This window comes from Herpailurus yagouaroundi, unplaced genomic scaffold, assembly GCF_014898765.1.
Source record: "Herpailurus yagouaroundi ecotype Mexico unplaced genomic scaffold, PumYag 29, whole genome shotgun sequence".
Classification (NCBI taxonomy): Eukaryota; Metazoa; Chordata; class Mammalia; order Carnivora; family Felidae; genus Herpailurus; species Herpailurus yagouaroundi.
Window position 1 is genome coordinate 25940298 of NW_024412377.1, and position 26758 is coordinate 25967055.

The 26758-nt window shown below is 39.2% G+C and overlaps 1 protein-coding gene across 2 annotated transcripts in view; it reads left to right on the forward strand.

Annotated features, from left to right (window-relative positions):
* NPR3 (natriuretic peptide receptor 3) overlaps positions 1 to 26758 on the forward strand; it is a 78142-nt gene that overhangs the window by 36660 nt on the left and 14724 nt on the right. For both annotated transcript variants that reach the window (XM_040494875.1, XM_040494876.1), the window contains exon 4: positions 25315 to 25450. In XM_040494875.1, coding sequence (XP_040350809.1) covers positions 25315 to 25450 — 136 coding nt within the window. The remainder of the gene's footprint in view (positions 1 to 25314; positions 25451 to 26758) is intronic.

Genomic DNA, 26758 nt, shown 5'->3' on the forward strand with positions numbered 1-26758 from the left:
CTCCAAATCTCTTCTTGAGAATCATAAGCCTTTCCTACATTCTGGGAGCCCATGGTGGGGAAGCTTCACCTTTAGGATTGCAGACTTTCCACTTAAACCTGATTTTCAGTTTTATGCTTCACCTGAGCTCTAGATGTGCCTGGTACCTTCCTGTTCAGATCTTTTTTTGTGTCAACACCTTCAGCCAATAAACCTCCTTTTTTCTGCCTGGTTGGGAAGGGGCAATTTTTTTTCTGGGTAAGGCTCGGTGATGGCTGGAAGGTGGGGTGCACTTGAGTTGAAGTGATCCATTATTAGACTTTCAATGAATCCCGCCATTTTCATCTGCAGGGCATCCCTACCTCCAGAGGTAACTAGTGTTTCCAATTCTAGAACCTCTGTACAGGAATTCTTTGTTTCTTACTGGAGATGCCTGCCCTGTTCCTGTGCACACTCTAGTTTTAGTTTTTCACGTCTGTTGAATTGGTTACCCCTTTCCAGCTTCCAAAATTTTGTTGACATTTCTCATCTATTTCCTTCCTGTACTCTTTCCACTTATAAGTTTATACCTTAAAAGATATTTTTATTGTTGTTTTGGTAGGGATTTTGGAGGGAATGTGCGTTTTACCAGAGTGGTTTACCAGAAGTCACCCTGGATTGTTGACTCTCAGTACCGTGTAAATGTTCAGAGATGGTGATGGCATCTTGGTTTTTTTTTTGTTGTTGTTGTTTGTTTGTTTGTTTGTTTGTTAGTGCAGGGGTAAGAGGGTAATCTTATATTCAAAGCAAGGAAGAAAGAGAGTGTGTGTGTTGGAGAGAGGGATCTATCATGTTTCTTTTGGCCTCAAATGCTGTAGCTCCTTTAGAAATTCCTATTCAGTTATAGTTTTCCTTCCAGTGGCTGCTTTTTCTTGATTTACCAACTTAGTGCTCACTCTCTCCCCCTCACAGACATACCTGCCTTCTGTGATTCTTTAAAAGCAATTATATACAAGTGACATACATTGACAGTAATACTAAGAAAACGGTTGTCTTTTACAGGTTTGTCATACTGGTGTATGAAGACCTTTTTCTATTTTATGTCTAGGGCTAAACTCCTCTAATACAGCTTATGGACCAGCTTCACTTGTAAGTGATTCCTTTGTATATATACAGGAACATCATCTAGGGATCCTGTTGCCAGTATAAGTAGAAGTTTAGGTTTTAAAGTAGATTTTTTAAAAAGCCAAGTCGACTCAGTTAAAAGTTTGAAGATGGGTTATTTAAATAAAAATAATGGGAGCTATTTGTGTCCTGATATGTTATTTGTAATTTATCACAATGCAGTGGTAGCAATTTAAAACCCTTTCTAGAATCTGCTAGGACTCTTTTATTGTAAAACAAAATATTTCAGAAAAAAAGTTAAAAGACATTTGAAGATGTAAAACATGTTAAGAGGGCCCCAATGTGGGGCTCAGTTACCTTCCTATGTAGGGACTGTCTCCTCTGAATGTGATCCAACCCTTAGTTATCTCCGGGGTTGCAGACAGCATTACTCTAGAGCCAAAGGCAGCCCAGCTGGGAAAGAGCTATAGAAGAGAAGGCAGAGTTCCTGACTGTGAACTAGGGCAGTGAACTTGGGCCGAGAAAGCCTTTGGCCAGGTCCCTTTACCTCTTGGGGCTTCCTCTGTTGTAAAACCAGATATTTGGGCTACCACCTCGAGAAGCTTTCCCATTTCCGGGTTTCTGTTATTAACATGTGGAAAGTGTTTTTCTAATTTAGAATTGTCCTTCTCTGGGTATGGAATGTACATATCCCTTACTGAAAAATCACAGTGTAACAATCATCACAAGTGCTCCCCAACCCCCCACCCCCATTTTTAGGAGACTTTTATGACAATGTACTATTCTGCTGCTTGTAATATTACATCAGGAAAGTCTCTTGGAAATTTTCATTACTCCAGTTTTAAAAAAACAAAGGACCAACTTTTCTTCAGCTTTGAACTGGTCACTCTTCTATGATGTGTAACTGTTTATATATGCATAATTCACCTTTGTATACATGAATTCAGTAATTGTAGTGTTCTGTCTTCAGTTTGCATTAGCAAAGATACAGCTACAAGTGTACTTTTGCAAGCACAAAATTACAGCGTAGTTTTTAAGAATGGATCAGAACTGTTTTTTAGCATTTCTCCAGTTAATTTCAGAAATGGCTTTTTGTTGTTGTTAAAGAAAGGTGTTCTAGTTATAAAGAATATGTAGAGTCTTTTTTCTACGAAATAATGCTTCATCCTTAGTGTTTTGGCTTTCAAATTCAGTTTCATGCTTCTTAATGCCACCTCTGTTCTTGACTTGGGGTAGAATTTGGTAACTGCTGTTTTTATTTCTAACCAGGTATTCTGAGCAGGGGGTGATTTTATAACCTTGAATATTTGCTCGTTTGAGGTTATGGGCCACCCATAGCTTGTTTTTTCTCCTTATTTAAAAGTTGAAAATTTAACTAATTAAACAAATATTCCGGCAGTGTTTGGTGCACAACGGTATTGTTAGGGAGGTGGGATATGTATTTGGGCATTTCCTCTCTTCCAGGTTTTCCTCTGACACTCAAAAATGAAAAGGGAAGCTGGAGAGCAGCTGATGTATTTAGCCAAGGTATTTGAACAGAGACAAGTTTAATAAATCATTGTTTAGATAGGCAGACATTACATTTTGGAAAGTCCGAAATGTTGAAAAACAACTCTCAATTCCTTCAATGAGGGGACGGCCTAGCAGTAAAGCTGTCTAAACCAGCTTGTATTTTGACACTGGTTTTGCACAGGAACAGTGTGGGAAGTGACATCAGTTGAAAAGTTATCAGATCATCAATAAAATCTTTGCCAGACACTTCACCCCCTCTTGTCTTAAAATAGTATCATTTAATTGACTCTGTGCACTCTGATTGAGATTTTTAAAAATTAGCTCTTCGGTGAAAGTAATGTAAGAAAAAACCCGCAGCTGATGGGTGCAAGCCCTGTTGGCCCCTCTTCTGGTGAGACTGTGCACAGGCAAGTTTTCGTGTCTTCCAGAGATACGTCAGAATGGAGGAGACTCTCCCCCGTGCACCAGCCATCACCCCTTTTTGTCCTCACCCCCTTTCTTTAAAGCCAGCCCGGGAATAATTTGTCTGAATGAAAAGACCCTTTCAGGCACTGGAGAGCTTTGCTAATTGTATTTGAAAGAGTAAAAGCAAACCACAAGTTGGCTTTTAACAGCAGAAAAATAATGAGTTCACATGCCAACATATTAATAAGATTAGTTTTATTAGGAAAATGTAATCAGCAGACAGTGGCACTGCAAGAGGAATGGCTTATTAAAAGCCATTCTTTTTTCCAGCTAAAGAAATACCAATTGGCTTTCAGAACACATTTAAATAAAGATGTACTGAAATCTAAAATATAGTTACTTCCCTTTTCTTGAAATACAGAGGAAGAATCCTTTGAAATAGATTATTCTTACAACTTTTAACTCAATTAGTTGTGCCAAATTAGAATGTTTTAAAAAATTGGGAATCTCCCGGTTAAAGTACTTTTTTGTTTGATTGTAAATAATTGTCCATTTGCTTGTGATTTTCACATGTTGGCAGGTGTGGATTGCTTAATTGCAAAAAATACTATTTTTTTGCAGAATAGGTGCAATCTGAAAATGTTTAAAGAAGAACCACAGTACCTATGAGAAAGGACTTTTCCAGGCAGTAGGTTTCATTTTGACCTTTTGAAAGACAATTATTGTTTTTTCCATTTCCATTGTGTACAGTGATGTAATTTCAGTTAGAAAGATATTTTGCAGTAAGGGTGACAATATACTCAAATATGCATGACTAAAATAGCAATGCAGTGTGGAAATGTATTTCACAATTGAAAGGCTAAGCTGTTTTACTTTTTTTCACATCTATTGTCACTTAATGGAGTAGAGGGCATTTTAGTACATTTGGCCAAATTCTTCACAATGAAAACACAACTTAACTTCTTTTTTCTTTGGTGTTTATTTATTTTTGAGAGAGAGAGAGAGAGAGAGAGAGAGAGAGAGAGAGAGAGAACAAGCAGAGGAGGGCAGAGAGAAGAGGGAGACACAGAATCTGAAGCAGACTCCAGACTCTGAGATGTTAGCACAGAACCTGATGCGGGGCTCGAACCCACGAACTGTGAGATCATGACCTGAGCTGAAGTTGGATGCTTACCAGACTGAGACACCCAGGCGCCCCTTAACTTCTTTTTAGAATTATCAGATCACATAAAATATGGACTGTGGATACATGACCAGTCTAGCTTGCAGAAAGAACATGCATTAGCTCCCACAATTATACTCCTTACCGTAAGTGAAGGAGCACATGGCAAAATTGTAGAGGATGAAAGCTCTGATTTTTTTTTTTTTTTTTTTTGCTTTCTCCCCTGGTTCTCCTGGGCGCTCAGGGTCTCAGCATCTGTCTTTTTCTACTTGGTGAAGAACTCATTTACACAAAGATACTCGGGTTCAGCAGATGGGCCTTACCAGGATATCACATTTAAAGGAAGGATCTAGAAAAGGAAGACTCACATAAATGAACCTAAAGGTGGTATTTTGCTGTCAGGAGGAGCCTGACATATGAAAGAGCCTCAGTTGAAAGAATCTCCCATATGTCAGGATTCATTCTTTCTCGGAGAGCTCTGCTCAGGAGACATTGCTTTAGTCAGATCACCCCACGGCTAGAGCAACACAGTGATTTCAGAAACTTCAACTCCCTTACACGAAGCCTTGCTCTATTTCACGAGTAGAGCAAGCAGCAAAAGGACTCTGCGTCTCACATAATTTGACAGGAGCCAGAAGAGAATGCCCGTGTGTTCAGCCTTCCAGCTTGGGAGAAGGGAGGCAGACAGGGCCTGGCCAGCTTTGTTGGCCACTGCGCTAACACAGGACTCTGGTGTTCGATGCTGACAGCAGCCACAGGTTTTTAAAGTCCAAGGGTAGATTTCTGGTTCATGAGGCCTGGCCATTGATGCTGCTGCCCGTGTGGGTGGATGTGGTGGAGGAGCCCAAGGTAGTGGTTCAATAAATATTAATTAATGGGCATTAAAACAATTGGTGACCTTGGGGCATGCCACCTTGTGTGCCAGAGACTTTAATCTGTGAAATGGAGAAAACCGCACTGAGTTGCTCTTGGGAGTTATGAAAAATGATTGTAAAGGGGTTTTATAAGCTTAAGCGCTTTGAGTGATAGTGTCCAAAGAAAATAGCCCCAGTAGCTGAGAGCAGAAGATCCCATAGCCCTGCAAGCAGCAGGCAGTAGCAGTTTTAAATGACAACCTTCCTGGGGCCCAGCCAATTGTTAAAAGAGAGGAACTAGAATAATATATTGCTAGGGACTCAGTCCTCTTCCCAGTTGTGAAATTTGAAAGTAGCTCAAGCTGTAAGAAATTATTTTGGATTAGTATTTATTTTCTGATTCTTTCCCCCCCTGGAGTGAATTTGCTTCATTTCGTAAATTTCTGAAAATCTTGCTCCCACGGGCTGTGATTGGAGGCAGGGAGGAGATGAACAGGGGATATCTTTTTTTTTTTTTTTTTTTTTTGGTATAATAAACAATTTGACAATTGGTCTAAATTTGGAGATCTTTATTAATTATTTCCTTTATTCTATCCTTTTCCTGTTATCTCTGTGTGAGATAATTACCCACGCACCGAAGTCAGATGGCTTTGTTTCTATCCTGTCATAAAGATCTTGAAGATTTGATTTCATTAGCAAATGGCCCTGTGTCAGATTTGCCCAGTGTTGCCATACAAGTTACATGCATTTCAATTTTAGGACAGTTTTCCTTCTCTCTGCTCAGCAGTGACATGTATTTATGTCAACCCTATGTCCAAGAATTTCTTGGGTAGAACAGATTTCAGGTGTAGTTCATATGCTCTCTAGGTGCACATGTATTTTTATTGACCACTTGACCCAGTTTATCACCATGTGTATAGTTAAGCCTGAAGATGGTTATTGTTTGAATCTGTGTGGATACCATCAAGCATTTATCGAGGCCTTCCTTTGGTCAAGGCATTGTGCTGGGTCCAATGAGGACACTTTAGTGTCTGTGTGGGTGTCTCTGGAAGGATAGTTAAGAAGAGATGGGGACAGATGAGCCTCCTAAGTGAAGCTAAGTGACTCCAAGCTTAGAAGTTGGAATGCCATTAGACACATTTAGGGAATAGTGAGCAAAATAACCTGGCTTGACCGGAAGGATTTCACAGGGGAGTAGTTTGGAAAGGTCTCCTGTTTTGAAATTTGCCCCTCCCTTGGCTTCCAAGACACCACCGTCTCCAAGTTCTCTGCCCACTGGGGTCCCCCCTAGTGTCCTTTCATGAATCCTCTTTTCCACTTGCTCCACAAATACTGATGTTTCCCAGGGTTCTTCCCTTGGCCCTTTTCTCTCTAAACACCACTTCTGGGCAGCACATCCACTTGTCTAGGTGGGATGTTCATCTCTGTGGATAGCACCTAAATTTGTATCTCCAATTGCAATCTCTCTCCTGAGTGGCAGGCCCCGCTTCCAGTTTCCCACTGGCTCCTCCACCTGGATAACATGGTATCTGCCTGCCTCATCCTTTTTTTGGGAATTGCTCCATTTCAGCACTTCACTGGAATAAGCATAAAGGGGGTGAGTGAAGATGGAAATTTGAATTCAATGAACTTGTTTTACCCCCAGAAGGAAGTAGGAAGTAGGAGACTGTAGTCAATAAGAGATTTTCAAGGATTTTGAAAGTAGACCAGGTGATGACAAGGTCTAGGGTCTTACTCCTCAAACAGTGGTCATGGAGTAGCTGCATTAGTATCAACTAGGAGATTGTAGAAATGAGGAATGTTGGTGCCCCATTCCTCAAACCTACTGAATCAGAATCTGCATTTGAACAAGATTCCTAGGTGAATTGTATGCACATTAAAGTCTGAGAAGCATTGGTCTAGGGCATGTGCATGAGAGTGAGTTGAAATTGAGTGCAGATGAAATTTGTCAGATAATGGCAGTCAGGGAACCAAGAGGCTATGGTGTTGGATGAATGAATAATGCACAGGGACATTGAAATCTCCCAGTATGAATGCAAGAACGTGGGTGGAGAGGAAGAATGTGAGCTGACTGCCAACCTCCTTAATGCATTCATTATGCCCGGGGAGTGGGGGAGGGTCCTTGCATCAGATGACAGTGATATTTGACAGAGAATTTTTGACATCTCAGTTCTTTGAGAACACAGTGTCTAATTAGGACTTTCCCCCTTTAAGTTCCCTGTCTCAGCTCTTAAAATAACATAGCAGGTTCTTAAATGATGATGAATTGGCTTTATGAGCAGTGGACTTAATGAGGCTGAGCCCTTTTTTCCTAGCTTATTTCAATTTACAATTTGTCTTTTCTTTTTCTTCTTCTTTTTTAAAAATTTTAAAATTTATTTTTATTTTTTTAGCAGCCCTAGAACTCTCTTTAACAATTGAAGAATCTGGTATCCAATATTATTGCCCCCCTCCTCTGCCTTGATCCTATTTCCCTGACAATTAAAAACGTGTTTGCTAGGATAAACTTTTGCGTTCTTTTTTTTCTTCCTCCTGATATGCAGATAAGGTCTTGGAAATCTTATGTTAGAGAAGTCATGTTAGTCTTTGAAAGAGGCTGATATCCTTGGTGTTCTATCCCTGCGTGTGAATTCGGTCCTTAGGGAGGTGCCTTGCTTGATAAGCAAGTTAACACTGATGATGGTGCTGGTTTGGAGTCTGGAGTCTTTAGTTCTGGTTGTAGCTCCTGATATCTGCGTGACTTCAAGTGAATCAGGCAACAGTTGTGGGCTTCAGTTTCTCATTTACATAATACGCTGGTTGGACTGAAGGAGCTCTAAATTCCCTCATGTTGTGGAATTTTGTAATTCTGTAATTCTTTTGGGCTATACCAGGAATTTCTTCTTTTGTGGCCAATATGTTTATTGAGCTCAGTCTTATTCTACCTTTTAAAATATTGGAACTACCGCCATGATTCAAAATCATGACACATCTGCATCTAGAATACTGTCACTGTTTTGGTAACTTTCTTAAGAGTAATGAGTCTCCTCACATCAGCAGAGTGTATGTTAGCTCTACAGATTTTAAGAAAGAAATGGAGTATCTTTTAATTGCTCAAGGGGATAAAAAACTTTTCTTAATGAGATAGACTTAAAAAAGACCAGTCTCTTCAAAATGTATAATAATATGTAGCATGATCCAACCTTGTGAAAACTATGGGCATTTCTTGAAATTTGAAGACTTAACTGAATTCTCAAACTGTAGACCTGAAGGCATACTTTCAGGATAATTACAAGGAATGACTATTTTTCCTGGTAGTTAGTAAGCATATGAAACTCATTATTTGCATAGTTTTCAAAGGCTGTCTTAAAATATGTTCCAGAATGATTCAGATAAGTTCATTATGATGGATTCCAAATGGGACTGAGAGTGTGGTGATCATTTGGTATGTTGCCCTATTCTTTTAGCATGATATTTAAGATCTATAAATGTCTTTAAAAAAATTATTGATTTAAAATTTAAAAAAAATTTTGATTGATGATAGAAGACAAAGAACTAGACTGAACAAAACATGAATGTTGACCTGATTGTTAGTATTTTCATACGTTCTAATTGCACCAACTGTGGAAAATTTCCATTATCTTCCAGGCTGGAGTTGTTCATTTAGGGAACTGATTAGTAAAGAAAACTTCTTTTTAAGAGAGAGAGAGGGAGGGAGGGAGAGAGGATCTTAAGCAAGCCCCATCAGTGTGGAGCCTGACACAGGGCTCAACCCCGTGACGCTGGGATCATGACCTGAGTCAAAATTAAGAGTCAGATGCTCAACCAGCTGAGCCACCCAGGCACCCCAATAAAGAAAACTTTTTATGTGGGAAATTTAAAATATATATAAAAAGAGGGAGCACGATGTAGTGAAGCTCCATGCCCCCATCACTCAGCTTCAACAACTCAGTGTAATTTAATCTATAAACTTTCCCCCACCTTCATCCCCAACTCCTGATAATTTTGAAGCAAATCCAAGGTGTCCTCTATTTCATCTGTAAATATTTTAGTTTGTATCTAAATATAAGACTCTTTATTATTTTATACAAGTATACAATATAGTATTGGTAACTATAGTCACCATGCTATATATTAGATCCCCAGAACATATTCATCTTATAACTGAAAGTTTGTACCTTTTGACCAACATCTCCCCATCCATTTCTCCCATCCTCAGCCCCTGGCAATCACCATTCAACTCAGTTTTGATGAATTTGACTTTCTTAGATTCCACTTACAGGTGAGATCATAGAGCATTTATCTTTCTCTGACTTATTTTGCTAGCATAATGCCCTCTAGGTTCACCTATATTATCACAAATGGCAGGATTTCCTTCTTCTTTATGATTGGATAATATTTCATTGTATATCTACCAGTTTCTTTATTCATTCATCAATGGATACTTAGGTGTTTTTTGTGTCTTGGCTATTGTGAATAATGCTGCAATGAACATGGGTTGGCAGATGTCTCTTCAAGATATTCCTTCAGACATATACCCAAGAAGTGAGATTTCTGGATCATATGGTAGTAATAGTTTTAATTTTTGAGGAATTTCCATACTGTTTCCCATAATGACTGTACTAATTTACAATTCCACATACAGTGCACAAGTGTTCCCTTTTCTCCACATCCTTGACAATATTTGTTATCTCTTGATTTTTGTTTCATTTTTTTACTTTTTATTAAAAAATTAAAAAAAATTTTTTAAATTTATTCTTGAGAGAGAGAGAGAGAGACAGAGAGCGGAAGAGGGGCAGAGTGAGAGAGGGACACAGAATCCAAAGCAGGCTCCAGGCTCCAAGCTGTCAGCACAGAGCCCGATGCAGGGCCCAAATCCACAAGCGGTGAGATCATGACCTGAGCTGAAGTTGGACACTCAACTGACTGAGCCACCCAGGTGCCCTATTTAGTTTTTATTTTTTAAATGTTTATTTATTTTGAGAGAGAGAGGGAGGGAGAGAGAGAGAGAGAGAGAGCGCTCAAGCAGGGGAGGGACAGAGAATCCCAAGCAGACCCCATGCTGTCAGCACAGAGCCTGAAGTGGGGCTTGATCTCACGAACCATGAGATCATGACCTGAGCCAAAATCAAGAGTCAGATGCTTAATCCACTGAGCCATGGAGACACCCTTTGTTTTTTAAATAATAACCATTCTAAGAATTGTGAAGTAATATCTCATTGTGGTTTTGATTTACACTTCCCTGATGATTAGTGATGTTGAGTACCTTTTCATTGTACCTGTTGGCCATCTGTATGAACTGTTTGGGAAAAATGTCTATTTGGGTCCTTTGCTCATTTCTAAATTAGATTATTATTATTATTCTCTGTTGACTTGTATGAGTTCCTTATGTATTTTGAATATTAACCCCTTAACAGAAAAATGGTTTGCAAATATTTTCTCCAATTCCATATGTTGCCTTTTCATTTTGTCGATGTTTCCTTTGCTGTGCGGAAGCTTTTTGATGTGATATAGTCTCACTTGTTTGTTTTTGCATTTGCTGCTTGGGCTTTTGATATTATTGTCATATCCAAAAAAAACATTGCCAGGACTAATGTCTACGAACCTTTCTCCTATGTTTTCATCTGGTAGTTTTATGGTTTCAGCCTCACATTTTGAGTTAATCTATTTTGAGTTAATTTTTGTGAGTGTTGTAAGATAGAAACCAATTTCATTTTTTTACATGTGGATATCTGGTTTTCCCAACACCATTTATTAAAGAGACTATCCTTTCTCCATTGTGTATTCTTGGTTCCTTTGCCAAAGATTAGTTGATCATATATGTGTGGGTTTATTTTTAGGCTCTTGATTCTATTGTATTGACTTCTGTGTCTATTTTTATGCTAATACCATACTGTTTTGATTGCTATATTTTTGTAATATGGTTTGAAATCAGGAAGTATGATGCTTCTTGCTTTGTTCCTTTTTCTGAAGACTGCTTTTGCTGTTTGTGATCTTTTCTGGTTCTATACAAATTTTAGGATATTTTTTTTTATTTCTATGAACATTGCCATTGGAATTTTAGTAGACATTGCATTGAATCCATAGCTTGCTTTGGGCAGTATGGGCATTTTAACAATATTATTTCTTCCTAACCATGAATGGACAGGATATTTTCCATTTATTTGTGTCTTCTTCAGCTTCTTTTTATCAATCTCTTAAAGTGTTCAGTGCAGAGATATTTCAGTTCCTTCGTTAAATTTATTCATTCCTAAGTAGTTTATTGTTTTTGATGCAAATACTCTTATTTCTATTATCATAAATTTGTTTTACCTGCTCTTAAACTCATATAGCACATACTATATGAATGGAATCATACAGTGTATACTCTGTGCCTGGCTTCTTTCACTAATATGCCATTTTGGAGATTTTTCATGTTTTATGTATTCACTTTTCTCTTTTTAAAAGTGCTGAGTAATATTTTATTATATAAATATGCCATAATTTTACAATCTATTCTCCTGTTGATGGACCCTTTTTTTCAGGTTGGGACTATTATGACTAAGGCTGCAGTGAGCATTCTTGTACAAGTCTTTTTATGGACATATGCTTTCATTTTCATCGGGTAAATATGTAAGAAAGAAATTGCTGGGTCACAGCATAGGTCTATGTTTAACTTTCTAAAAAATCTGCCAAAGTAATATTGTTTTAAATCCCCACTAGCAATGTATGAGAGTTACAGTTGTTTTAAAATCTCATCTACGTTTGGGGTTGTCAACTTTTTACTTTTAGCTATTCTGATGGGTGTAGGATGGTACCTCATTGTGGTTTTTAAACTGTATTCCCGTGGTGACTAGTGATTTTGAGCCTCTTTACATGTGCTTGTTGGCTTACTTTACTTTTGTAACTTGTCTGATGAAGTGTTTTGCCCAGTTTTAAAATGGGTTATTTATTACTTTTGTTATTGAATTTAAAAGTTCTTTTTAAATATTCTGAATGTAAATCAGAAATATGTATAATGAACATTTTCTTTCAACTTTTCACTTCTTGGTATTTTTAATGATACTTTTTGATGGCAGAGGTTTTTTTTTTATATTTATGAAGTCTTTTTTTAATGTGTGTTGCTTTTTTGTATTCTCTTTAATAAAACTTGCTAATCCCAAAGATAAAAAGATATCCTGTTTTCTTTCACAGCTTTATATAGCTTAAAAATTTTTTTTAAATGTTTATTTATTTTTGAGACAAAGAAAGACAGAGCGTGAGCATGGGAGGGGCAGAGATAGAGAGAGACACAGAATCCAAAGCAGGATCCAGGCTCTGAGCTGTCAGCACAGAGCCTGACGTGGGGCTCAAACTCACGAATTGTGAGATCATGACCTGAGCTGAAGTCGGACACTTAACTGACTGAGCCACTCAGGCACCCCTATAGTTTTAGCTTTTATGTTTAGGTCTGTGATCCTTATCAAATGAATTTTTGTATATGCTGAGAGATAGGAATCAAGTTTTAGTTTTTTCCCATATTTTAAAAATAAATTTGTCCCATTACCGTGTGTTGAAAAAATTCTGTTTTTCCCACTGTGAATTAAATGCCTTGGTCAAAACTCAGATAACGATATTAGTGTGGATTATGGATTCTATTCTGTTCCTTTAATCTATTTATTTGTATATATACCAATTCTATACTGTCTTGAATACTGTGGCTTTACAGTAAATCTTGAAATCTGATAACACAAGTCCTCTAATTTGCTTTTCTTTTTCAGGGAAGTTTTGCATGTCCTAAGTTCTTTCTTTTTTATGTATAAATTTTAGAATCAACTTGTCAATTTCTAAAAAAAAGAAACTTGCTGGGATTTTTGATTTGGATTGTATTGATCTGTAGACCAATTTGGGGAAAAACTGACATCTTAAAAACAGTAAATCTTCCAATCTGTGAACATATATCTCTCCATTTATTTGAGTCATCTTTAATTTCTCTCAATAATGTTTGTAGTTTTCTGTGTGGCGGTTTTGCATGTCTTTGGTTAAATTTATTGCTAATAATTTTATGTCTTCTGATACTGTTGTAAGTAGAATAAAAAATTCTTCAGTTTTTTGTTGGTAGAATATACGTAGAATAAACAGAAATTACAGTTGGGGTTTGTATGTTCACTTTGTATAGTTTCTGTTCTTTAGATTGAGATATTTACTATTGATATATCTTTTTTAAAATTAATTTTTATTTATTTGCTTATTTTAATTTTTAATTTTTTTTAACATTTATTCATTTTTGAGAGACAGAGAGAGACAGAGCACAAGGAGAGGGGTACAGAGAGAGAGGGAGACACAGGACCCGAAGCAAGCTCCAGGCTCTGTGAGCTGTCAGCACAGAGCCTGAAGCAGGGCTTAAACTCACAAACTATGAGATCATGACCTGAGCCAAAGTTGGCCGCTTAACTGACTGAGTCACCCAGGAGCCCCACTATTGATATCTTTAAGATCATGGACTCAATTTGCTTTTAAACTTATCCAGTGAATATTTCTTTTTTCAATATTGTACTTTTTAGTTCTAGAATATCCACTTGTTCTTTTTTAAACCTTACATTTCTCCGCTGATTTCTCATTTGGTCCTTCTTTTTGGTCATCTTTTTCTTTAAGTCTTTGAACATATATAAATCTGCTTTAAAGTTCTTATCTGCTGATTTCAACATTTGGATCATTTCAGGGTCACTTTTTACTCACTATTTTCTTGACTATAGATGATCTCTCCTGCCCCTGAATGTCTACTTTTTTTGAGTTTGTAATGGATGTTGTGGATGATATTATAGAGAGTGTATTCAGTTATGTTCCCCTGAAGAGTGATTTTTGTTCCAGCAGGCAGTTAAATTACTGACCACCCACTTTGAACTTTTGGAAGCTTGGTTTTATTTTTTATTAAGGTGATTCTGTTTTGGGTTACTTTCAGTTTTAGGATGAATCCTTAGTCTCTTGGTATAGACTTTACTTCTAAGGTGTGGCCCATATGGGGTTTTACCAGAAAGCCTGAGATATTTCTCAAGTTACAAACTCTAGAAGGCAGCAATTTAAATGTTCCTTAGCTTCTTCAGCTTTCCAGCTGTTGCTTTCTACTGGATTCCTTGGTGTCTTTCTTGTATATGTGCAGTTTAGAAATCAATTAAGGACTCGGGGCGCCTGGGTGGCTCAGTCAGTTGAGCATCTGGCTCTTGATTTTGGCTCAGGTCATGATCTCACAGTTTGTGAGTTCGAGCCCCACGTCAGGCTCTGTGCTGACTGCATAGGTCCTGCTTGGGATTCTCTCCCTCCATCTCTCTCTCTCCCTCCTCGGCTTGCTTTCTCTCTCTCTCTTCCAATTTCAAAATAAATAAACATTAAAAAAATCAACTAAGGACAAAAGTTTATGAAACAGGTTGGAATGCTCCCTTCTCTGTGGCTCTCTTCTGCCCAGGATTTACTCCCTCATTGTATGTCCTCAATATCAGCTCTGAACTACACCCTCTGACCTCTAAAGCCAAGAAGGCTGTGACTTTCTGCTTGAGTCCTAGATACCCCAAGACAAGGAGTACCCTTAGAAGAAAACCATATACATTTAGTTTTTATGAAATGTGGTCCAGTTTTTCAAGGATCAAATTTCCTCTGTTTTTGGCCTCTTTTTTGGTCACTTCCCATTGTCTCAATTAGTTCTTTTTAAAACTTTTTGTTTAGGGGCGCCTGGGTGGCGCAGTCGGTTAAGCGTCCGACTTCAGCCAGGTCACGATCTCGAGGTCCGTGAGTTCGAGCCCCGCGTCAGGCTCTGGGCTTGATGGCTCGGAGCCTGGAGCCTGTTTCCGATTCTGTATCTCCCTCTCTCTGACCCTCCCCCGTTCATGCTCTGTCTCTCTCTGTCCCAAAAATAAATAAAAAACGTTGAAAAAAAAATTTAAAACTTTTTGTTTAGAGAGTTTAATTTCTTTTTGAAAAATTAATCTAATACAAATTACTCTGCCAGTACTGGAACTCTTTTTAAAAACACAGCTATAATACTATTATCACACCTGAAATCTTCCAATAATTCCTTAATTTCCTTTAATAGTGTTCAAAATGTGTAGGGAATTAAGCTTCTTGTAGGGGAGATAATATTTAGTTTTAGTGTGTGTGTGTGTGTGTGTGTGTGTGTCTGTGTGTGTGTTTAGCAAACTTGATGGCAAAAAAATCTATTAAAAGAAAAAATGTTTGGCAGTGTCCAACTCTTGATTTTGGCTTACATCATGATCTCACAGTTCATGAGTTCAAGCCCTGCATCGGGCTCTGTTCTGACAGTGTGGAGCCTGCTTTGGATTCTCTGTTTCGCTCTCTTTCTGCCCCTCCTGCTCATGCTCTCTCTCTGAAAATAAATAAACATAAAAAAAAAAGAAAAGAAAAAGGTTTATTCATTTACTGGCTGAGAATTATTTGTTAGTTTCAGCATGAGAATCCTGTATTGGGTGTCAAAATCTGGAAGTCTTTCTCTTAGAAGTACCTGCTGAATCAATTTTATGGCAATCTCAACTACATTAGACCCAGTCAAAAGCAAAGAGTATGTGAAAAAGGCTTTTGAGCAGCTAAAGCAAACATCTAATTTATTAATTTTATTATAGGAGAATCTCTCAAATCCTCACTCAGAAACTGTTTACCCCCATTTTAAGTACAGTTATAATGAGCTTTGTGATTTCTTTCTCCAGCTTACAGAACATTAATAGTAGTAAGTCTGAGAGAAGAAGATGGCATCTAGAAGTAGGCACAGTGAAAGTAACAGGTAGTGACAGGTGACAGTGGAGTCAACTCAAGTGAGTACAGTCTCTGTGTTAGATGCAGGCCTAGATTCTAGGAAAACTAAGGTACCTAACATACGGTTTGTGCATTAAGGGGCTTGTGGAATGTCAGGGTATGGAGGCATGCAAAAGAGTAAAATAGACTGGTGAGTGAGATAATATGTGCACTAAGTGTACTTGTGGAAGAAAGGAGGAATTGGGTGGTTCAGGGAAGGATGCAGCAAGAACAAGTTTGAGTGGCTCACAGAAAGTTGATGTGTCCATTAGGATCCTGGGAGGAAATAAAAGACACACTGAAAGGAAATGAAAGAGAACTCAGTAAAGGGACGATTACAAAGGTAAGTGTGGAATTAAGGAAAATCAACAAACAATGGCAAAGAATCTCATGGCCTGCAAATGTGGGAAGCTGTTACAGCCCCTAGACTAGAAGGGGCAAGAGGAGGGAGAGGTTTCTAGCACCCATGAGGTCTGTGGCTGTTGGGGAGAACCACCTGTGGCATCTGGTGGAGGAGTGCAGCCTCTCACATCCTGACCATTATCTCCTTCTACCCTCTCATCTGCTGAACCAACCAGAAACCAGAGGGCAAGGGGACCCAGTTGATGTTGTCCATATATGCCAGGCTCACAGGGCACAGAGCTGGTTGAAGAAAGGTAGAAGGTGGATCTGGAGAGGGTAATCTGAGAATGTCCAGTAAAGTTGAGTAGGAGTTTGCTTTGGATGAGACAAGACTCATGTGGAGGGCATTCCAAACCCAGGGGCTAATGTGTAAAGGTACTTCATGGCATGCTCAGAGAATCTAAGAGATTTTGTAAAGAGTAAGGCATAAAGTTCTTTTGGGAGTGTGGCTAATAATAGTGTTTTTCACCACCCTGAAACATTTAGACTTAGTTCTTTAGCTGTTGAGAACCCTGGAGTCACCAACAGGAATGGCTAGATAAGGAGATGCAGAACAATCAGTAGCCAAGGGAAGGGAGCATTTCAGAAAAGGAAGTGGGTCCCAGCTCATGTTCTATCAGAATGGAAGAAGTGAGAATATCTAGAAACATAGAAGTCTGGTGTCAGCATTGTGTAAAGAGCCCAATACACTTTCCTTTTCTTTTTTCTTTTCTTTTCTTCTCTCTTCTCTTCTCTTCTCTTCTCTTTTCTTCTCTCCCTTTAGAGAGAGAGAGAGTGCACATGTGCACATGGGGACAGGGCAGAGGGAGAGGGAGAATCCCAAGCAGGATTCACACTCTGTGCAGAGCCTGCTGCAGGGACTCGATCTCATGACCATGAGATCATGACCTGAGCTGAAATCAAGAGCTGGACACTTATGCGACTGAGCCACCCAGGTGCCCCCCAGTACACTTTTCAATAGCAATGAAGCCTACTGGTCTGGCTATTGTCATAGCCTTACATATGGAGAATCGTAATAAGTTAATATCACATTCAGCATACTTATGTTACCAAGGCAGGAATGTATGTGGGTAATTTTACAAGCACTTCCATCAAAAGTGTTTATATTATTCAAAAACTTTGATACTTAGAGAAATAATGTTTAAGAACCTGGAAACTTTGCTGATATGAGACATATTTTTTTTTATTTGATGAAACTGGGTAGATGAAGCTTTGCTACATTTATTACTATTAAATTTATCAAAGTCATCATATTTTATGTTGTGTGCTAGTTAAAAAAAACATTACATTAGTAGATCTTTTATTACATGGTTTGGCTGCTGATGTGCTTGGAACGGACTGGTCTCTGAAGTAGGACCCTCATCCTTAACATCCAGCTTGTTTAGATGCTCCTTTGGCATAACAGGCCTTTTTATTAATTGCTGGAACACAGTTAACTTTATCTGAGTCAATGACTTATCAGAACTCCTGATCCACTTGATCTGAGTCATGTTGTATTAGCTCTGGCTTAAAGACTGGATTAAGAAACGAGGGACAGTTAGCTTGTTGCCTCATGTACCTTCTCCTCCTTTCTTCTTTCATCTTCTGCCATCTCATTCCCTCTCTAGGTGTGGGTTCTATTTCTCCATCACCCTGAAGAACATTGTCTTAGTCTTCTCATTCATAGTCTCTCATTGCTCTTTCCAGTCTATGTACTCAACTTGTAGAGCTACCAAGTCAATTAAAAACACAAAGTAGAGCGCCAAGCTTTTATTCCAGGATTAGTTGGCTGAACATATCAATAAGATAAATGTCATAACTAGGCAGTTCTGGTTTGGACCCCTACTAAGAGCTTGTCTGCCCCAACATTTTCTGGAATTTTTACCTAATCAATTGACCAAGATATCTCCATTCTGTTAAAGGGTTAGTCAGAGTCTCTTTCAGGGGATAATAACAGGACTTATCTATGAAAGTTTTGTAAGGACTAAATGCAGTAGAACTTAAGTGTTTACATATCTCTTAGCATGTAGGAGATGTTCAGTAAAAGTTAGCTGTTATGATAATTATCTGGAAGTAAAGAGAACTGCTTGACTTTATTCAACCTAGCATTTTGTAAACTTATTAGACACATTACTGCTATTTCTAGAGTCATCCATTACATTTTAAAGAATTCTTCCTCTGTGGAATACAGCTTGGGAAACTCTGAATTAAAAATTGAACAAAATTAAGCTGCTGACTGTTCACAGTGATTGAATAAATCAAAAATGCTAGAACTAGGAATTAGGGTTCTGGATCTTAGCTCAGTCCTTACCACATCTTGAAATTGCTTAAAGAAAAAGGGACTGGTTTTATTTTAAGATACAAGACAGAAATGAAAAGAAGTAACTACCACCCCTCCCCCCCCCCAAAAAAACCCACCTAAACTTGGATTTTTGCTCATCTCTTCCTTGCCATCGTATCTATAGATGACTCAAGAAATTCAGGAGAAGTGATCTGAAGTTCTCAGGTTGTCTAAAAGGATGTCATCAAGTTGGAGAAATTAGAATTTACATGTGCTTTCTGATTTTGGCCTTTTGGAAATAATGAAGCCAGAAATTGTCCTCTCATGTTTCCGTGTCTCCATCTCCCTTTGACTTGGTCACCCCTTGTACTGGCTTGGGCCTACCTCACTATCTGCTGCATGCCCCAGCCCTTCTCTCATTGGATTTTGGTATACACATTTACCCACTTCAACATTGAGCCTGACAGGACCACAGACCCCTGGGAAGAGAGGCCAGAGAGTGTCCAGAGCAGTCTTGGGGGTTTGGTCACCAAGCCTTCCAGAGGTACATCTGGTCAGGTACTGGTGGAAATCAAGGCCAAGGGCAGACATTGCTCACTTGATCATCTGAAAGCCAGGGACAATTATGTCATTATGTATGTGTATTTCTCAACTAAGCCATCAAGGGTAAGGGTGATGAGAAGCATCTGGATATGACGTGTGTGTGACACATTCAGAGGGTAGATATATCAGATGACTGAATTCTCTGTATGAGCAAGGGGAGAGTTTTTAAGTCATTATCATTTGCTTGTGCTCCACAGCCACCAATTCCAACAGGCCAATTCCATGGAGTCCTCCTCTACCTTGTTGCTCCCCACCAGCAGGCCCCACATGGCCTTCCTTGCTGAGGTTTGCTTGTGTAAATAAATGAGTGCCACGTATCAGCACTGTGGTGCCTGCATTTAGCCTCCACTGCTGCTGCAGTCATTAAAAGGGCAGCCAGTTGCTGTGGTATGGAAGACAAATGAGGGGTCATAAGTTGACTTAACAATCTTCTCAGGACTGCTTTTGTTTAATGATGCATTATGTGTTAGGTGATGAGAGAGAGAAAAAAATCTACCTCTGTTTGCCGGCAGCCACACTCTAGGCTATAAGATCTGAGTTAATCCTAGTAGGTATTGCTATAGAGGTGGAGCTGAGCCCAGGATAGAGATAGTTATTTGAAAAACTTAGGGCAAACCCCAGCATAGGGAGAAAGAAATATGTCAGATATTATGGCAATGCTTCGGCCTAGCACATAACTGGGTTCTGGCTCTCTCCCTGATGTGCTGCCTCACTGTTGTTAATAAGCCACTTGACCTTTGCATTTCCTCAGATTTCAACTAGGATAAGGATTTAGATTTTCAACTTAACTTTCCTCAAGGCTAAAATAAGCAAGTGACCAAGTGTGAATTCCATGAAGGCAGGCCCAGTACAGAAGAGCAGACATTGGGAGTGTCTGCCAGTAAGAATGAGAACTGTGCCTTTTGGTGTTGAAGAGGTTGTGATGTCCATTGGATTATGGAAGTTATTGCTGTTATCCTAAATTATAGAGTAAAAAAAAAATTTAATGTTTATATTTGAGAGGTGAGGGAGGGGCAGAGAGAGAGGAGACACAGAATCCAAAGCAGGCTCCAGGCTCTGAGCTGTCAGCACAGAGCCCGATGTGAAGATTGAATTCCCGAACCATGAGATCATGACCTGAGCTGAAGTCAGAGACTTAACTGACTGGGCCACCCAGGTGCCCCCTAAATTATAGATTTTTCATTTTTTAATTCAATAGAAAGTTGAATTAAAACAAATAGTATCTCTGTTTTTATTGCATGTAGATCACTTGTAAAGTGTTCATCAAATGTATAATGTTCTCTAACCTTTGGCCTACCCATGTAGCATGCCCAGGCAATTTCTTTCCCCTGTCCATGATCAACAGGGGCCCAGCTGGATAAGTTTCATTTGAGGGTCTTATTACTAATTAGACAAGTTGCCATTGTTCCTGCTATGATGGACCCATCTTTGGGTGTCCTGGACCCGTCTCTCTTCTTACCTTTTCAGAAAGCCATCAAAATTTCCCTTTCCTCCATCTTCCCTTCAACTGAGTGAGAGGTTAAGGGTCATGTCTTTTTCAAAAGACTTTTGAGAAATGTTTCCCAACACCCTCAGCTTTCCTCATTTGCATTACGAACCATTGGTTTGTGGCAAGGAAGATAGAACCACTGTGTGATATGCTTGAGTTATGTGGATACCACAAGCAAAATCCCAGGGCAGCCTAGCCTTAGCATTTAACTTTGGTAGCTTTCTCCCAGTAGCCTCGGTCTGAGAACTTTAGAGTCTTTCTCAGATATCCAGACATCCCAGGAGCTAGATTACTGCTGTGTTACTCATTCTCACTTTACAGAACAGCTGAGGCATGCTGCATACTTTGCTTACTTGTTTGGAACTCAGGCATTGAAGAATTCATCTATCAATCTATCAACTTGCCCCTCCAAAGAGAAATAAGAAAGACTTTGCTCACTGTCACAGATAAGAGCCATGTTATGAATGGCAACTCTATATGCTCAGTTAAAATATAACAAGATTTCTATTCAGCTTTCCCCATGATAAAGGATTAAAAAAAATTAAAAAACACTAATGGACATGGCTGACAGGCACTATCAGAGAGGAAGGCCGTGGCAAAATGGCTTTCTTTCATTTGGAATATCTGATGCTGGCCAACTAAAAGGGCAAGATCAGGAGGATGGAGATGAAATGATGAGAGAGTTAGTGCCAGCATGCTACCTTGTTCTGGAAAACTTCCCAGAGTGAGTGGAAGATGATGAACGACTTCCATCTTGTTTAATGATAGATACTTTATTTGATGATACCCAGCACAAATAATTATTACTCTGACTCTTGTCCTTCATTGCTTCATAACTTTCTGCTTCATAACTTTCTAGTATGGAGTTCATCTATGTGTTTTGTGGAACTGTGGGGCTATTTGGTTGAGATTGTAAACTCCCAGGGCTCAAAAACTACATTGTTCTCTCTTTAAAAAAAATTTTTTAACACTTATTATTGAGAAAGAGACACAGAGCATGAGCAGGGGAGGGGTAGAGAGAGGGGGAGACACAGAATCTGAAGCACGCCCCAGGCTCTGAGCTGTCAGCACAGAGCCCGATGCGGGGCTCAAACTCACAAACTGCAAGATCATGACCTGAGCCAAAGTCGGTCACCTAACCAACTGAGCCACCCAGGCGCCTCAAGAACTACATTGTTCTCTTAACTCTGTTCGGTATCTAGCAAGGGAATGGCTGCATTTAGGAATTTAATTAAGACTTATGCTTAATGACGGTACGGAAGAGCTTTTTGGCTAGAAATGATGCTAAATACTGGAATACTCAGGTAAGGGTATCCTATTTTCTTTGATTAGTAACTATAGCATGATCTGTCTGGATCATGGATTTCGAGGTTCAAATTTTGTTATGACCATAGGCAGGGGGACAGAGCAGATGATCTTGTTCCTTTCAGCCTGGAGGTCGACAAATGTTTCAAAGGCAACTTAATACTCTGGCTCTTTCTCTTCCTCATTAAAAAAATGTTTGCACTTGTGATTTTTAGTGTCTATAATGTGCTGATGGGCTTTCCTCCCATTAAAAAACACATGTGGATGTGAGAATGTTCTCCTCGAGAAAAGACAGTCTCTGGGGTTTTGCTTCTGGCTTGAAGTCCTATGAGGTAGGTGTTATGAAACCTCCTCCGCAGCAGCCCAGGGTGCCAGTGAGCCTCGGCGCAGGTCAGCAGCTCTCCTGCTAATTTTGGCAGGAGAGGGAAACACTCAGCCACTTTGAGAGGAAAGAAGGTAAATTTTGCGATCCATTTGCAAATCAAGATAGAATGAGTTTTCAGACCTGGCCATGTGTTCAGAACCTATCTATTCTCTTCTACCATCAAACCTGTTAGGAAAAGGGTAATCCAAATTCATGTTTCTCAGCCAGATAATCTGCAATTGTAGAAGGGGCAATTTAGAGGGCACAGCAAGAAGGAAGGAAGAGGAGGGACCAGAAGGTGGTTGATGCTGGGGCGCATGTCCAGTGCTTTGGGTGCCCAATGTCAGCATGGTGGCCCTAGGTTTTGAGCAGGAATCAGGAGGGGGAGGAAGATAAGTGGAGAGCTGATACCCAGTGGCTGGTAATTTGCAATTTAACAGGGCTCAGACTAGGCTCCCCGGGAACAAGGAGAAGGAAAACCTTCAATTAGTGCAGAAAGACTAATGGGGAGTGATGCTCTTTTGGTTCTCAGAGTACTGAGAGGATTAGACCAGAGTTTTTCTGAGCCACTTTATATTTCCCATAGTCCAGGGCTGTATGACTTCCCTGTGTAGCAGGATGAGTTTTATATAATTATCCTAGGGAAGATAGATTTTTTTGAAAAATGTTTTTACCATGGCCTAAGAAATTACACAGCTAAAGACCACTATGTTATTTTTTTTAAGTTTATTTATTTATTATGAGAAAGAGAGTGCAAGCAGGGGAGGGGCAGAGAGAGAGGGAGAGGAAATCCCAAGCAGGCTCCATGCTGTCCGTGCAGAGCCCAATTCAGGACTCAATCTCATGAACTGTGAGAATGGAGCCAAAATCAAGAGTAGGACGCTTAACTGATTGAGTCACCCAGGTGCCCCTAAAGTCCACTTATTAAAATTCATTAACTCATCAGCATGCACACTTTCTTAAGCCATGATGACTTCATGGCTTAAGTGAAAATTTCATATTCCTTTGGAAAATTGAATTAGCATAACCAAATCAGCAGAAAATCATCTTTGACTAGATGTTATTTGTACATCATTCTTCTTTGCCTAAGAAAATAATGACTCTCTGAGACTTAAGCTGATGGTTAAGAGTGAAAGCCAATGTCTACCATTTGCTTTCTTAGTCCCAGAAACTGTTTCTGATGTTTTATATGCAATCACTAATTCAGTTCCCTGAAGAGCTCTGTGGGATGAGCAGGCACTAAACCCCCATTCAGCCAGTGAGGAAATTTAAGATTAGGGAGATTAAGTAATGTGTCAGGGCTAGGATTAGACTTTGGGCCCTGCAACTAATTCTGAGCTTTTCTGTGATCAGACACCTCTCTTCTCCCAGATGGTCTGTGGAACTGACCAGTGCGGGCTGCACACCTTATGCTTGGGCAGAATTAAGGGTGTGACATTCTGGAAGTAAGAACACTGCTTGGCATGTTAAAGCATGAACAAGGAGTCTTAGTTTCCATTAAGTGTAAAATGGGTCCATAAGATATGTTATACCATAAGTAGAATGCTTATTTTCTGAATACTGCTGTTAGGAATTAAAGGCTAAGCAGGATCCCTAGGTTTATAATTCTCTATATGTAGACAATAACAACAATAAAACCCAACAGTGAGTGCCAACTCTGTTAGGCACTGTTGGAAGTCTTTTACATCTATTAGTTCATTTAAACCTAAGAGCAACCCCACGAGATAAGTACTACTATTTTCCTCATTTTCCAGGTATGGAAAACTGAGGCCCAGAGTTGTGGAGAAACACATCCAGGAAGTGGCAGCTCTGAGTAGTGAGCCCAGGCTCTAGCCATTATTCTAAACAGCCTCTCAGCACTGGACTTTAGCAAATGCAAAACATTTGCTTCTATGACAAAAAACAGGACTCACCATCCTTAAGGATGAGATGAGGCCAAGTAGCACTGGACATTGAGCTGTGTTTTCTATGGATGTTTGTGTATTTGAACTAGGTGATGCAGGTCAGTTGTGGCTCTCTTCCTATGGGAACCTTTTCTAGGAATGAGGCATAGAATGCCTCCTCACAAAGACTTATGGTGGTCATCTGTGGAATGCCGAATTCATTCTGCTCCACGGCATTCCATTCTTGACAATTTCTCCTGAAATAAAAAGACTTGCTTTTGTGCGTGTGTGGTGGTTTTTTTTTTTTTTTTGTACTTTTGTACAGAATTTGTAAGCTACTAAATTTCAAGATTGTATTTTCTCATTTCATGTTCAATGGGTTTAAATATGGTATCTGAACTTTCAAATGATGCTTATTGAATGAAACAATGCTCAAAGAAATTAAATGACTTCCCCAAATTCACATGGAGCTTAAGTTTCTTGAGGGGAAGGGCTATCTTACTTAAGCCAGGACCTGGCTGGGATAAACCAATGGCCCAGCATATTTCCATTCCTGTCCTTAGAACTTGGGGTGGGGAGGGGTAGTCCAGAGGGTGAGTAGAGATGGTCAGATCCACAGGAACCAGTACAAACACAAACTGGAAAGAGAAACTGAGATGCCATTGCTGATGGAAGAGAGGACACAGATGCCAGGCAGGTAGGAATGGCAGTGCCCACAGATGCCAGGCAGGTAGGAATAGCACTCCTCTTTGAATCCTTAACACCAGCACTAGAGTAGGCTTTCAATAGTATCCAAACATGAATGAGTGAATCCCTACTGTTCTTTTAGTCAGTTTTATATTCAGACCATGGAGAGATCATGGTGACTGATGGGGATGAAAACCTAAAGGGGGAGGTTGGACTTAGGCTGGCTTGAGGTAGAGAGTAGATGTGAGGAAGAAAGAAGGCACCCGTATAGAGGAAACTATGGGCAAGTGTGATGCACCTGGAATACGTAACCTCCTCAACAGGTACAATTTCCTTGACTTGTGTAATATCTTGTCTGCTCTCCAAATTCCTAAACGCGGGAAGGATTTTCCTCACTAAGCCAGTACCAGGAAAATCATGGCATGATTCTTGTTGGTTACACTTTGCCCATCTCTGCCATTGCTTGTGAACCTTGAGTCTAACTTGTTAACCATTTGATTTGCTTACATTATTCATGAACGTTGAGTCATTGGTGTTTGGGCTCACCCAACTGGGGTTTCCTTTTCAGGTTAACATGTTTGTTGAAGGATTCCACGATGCCATCCTCCTCTATGTTCTGGCTTTACATGAAGTACTCAGAGCTGGTTACAGCAAGAAGGATGGAGGGAAAATTATCCAACAGACTTGGAACAGAACATTTGAAGGTGAGGATTTAGTCTATAAGACGACAACACTCTGTAGATGATCAAGCTGCTTCTTCCCTGGTTCTGTTTTTCTTTCTTACACCTATGGGATTTTGTCAGTTTCCTGTTTTCCTCAGCTGTAAAGTAAGGATAATATGTCAAGTTCAAACTACCTCACAGGCTTGTTGTGAAAATTAAATGAGATAAAGCTTGTGAAAGTGCTTTGAAAGAATCCCACTGAAACAGGGATTGTCTCCTTTTGATTGTTAGATAACAACTGTATGCTTCTTCAAATTAAATTTGTCACAAGCCTTATTCACAACAAATAATTAGTTTGTGAAGAGTTCTGTGATCAGTTTTAAATGAAATAATCCCAGATACACATTCATCAATTTAATCTTGGGTAGTTTGAGATTATAAGCAAGTCTAATCAAGCCCTCTGTTTTTATTTTATTTCTAAAATGGTGAATATCAGCTGTGGCTTTCTTTAGAACAGAGAAGTATATGAACCACAGCAAAAAAATGGCCCATAATCTCATCACTCAAGCAACCTCTGTTGACATTTAAAAATTGTACAAGAATGAGACTATTCTTGGCTGGAAAATTTAAACAGTACAAAAATGTACAAAATGAAAAGTGAAAGTTTTCCTTCCCACCCTAGTCTCCTCTCCCTAATGTAACCACTATTAACAATTTCCTATGATTTAGTCTAAAAATATTTTGTGCCTTCTGCCAGCACATATGCATTTATATATCTTATCAAAAAAATTTATACAAAAGGAACTGTGCAATGAATGTCACTCTTCCATCTCATCTTTTTTTAAAACTTGTATGTCAAGTAAAAAATTTTTCCATATGAGCACTCATAGATTCAGCACAGTTTAAAATGATGGTTCTATATTTTTCTACGATATGGTTGTACAAGGATTTCTTTAATCAGTTTCCTATTGACGGATACTTCAGTTGTTTACAGTTTTTGCTGTTATGCAAAATGCTATCTCAAGCATCTTACACATCTTGATGAATTTTTGTGAGTACATCCAATGGGGAATATTTCTAGTTGTGAGATATCTGGGTCCAAAAGTATGTTAGTGCCTTTTAAGGTGCATTAAATATTGCCAAATATCTTCCCAAAAGGTCTCCTGGTCTGAATTCTTGCTAATAGTGTATAGAATTCTGGTTTCCTTTCACTTCACTGATAGTCTCAAAGAAGATTAACATGGGACTCAATGAGAATGACCCAGCTGCTGGAGACTTGCAGATGTCAATTTTATATTCATGCATCCATTCATTCATCAAATATTCTTGAGCACCTGTTCTATGCTAGGC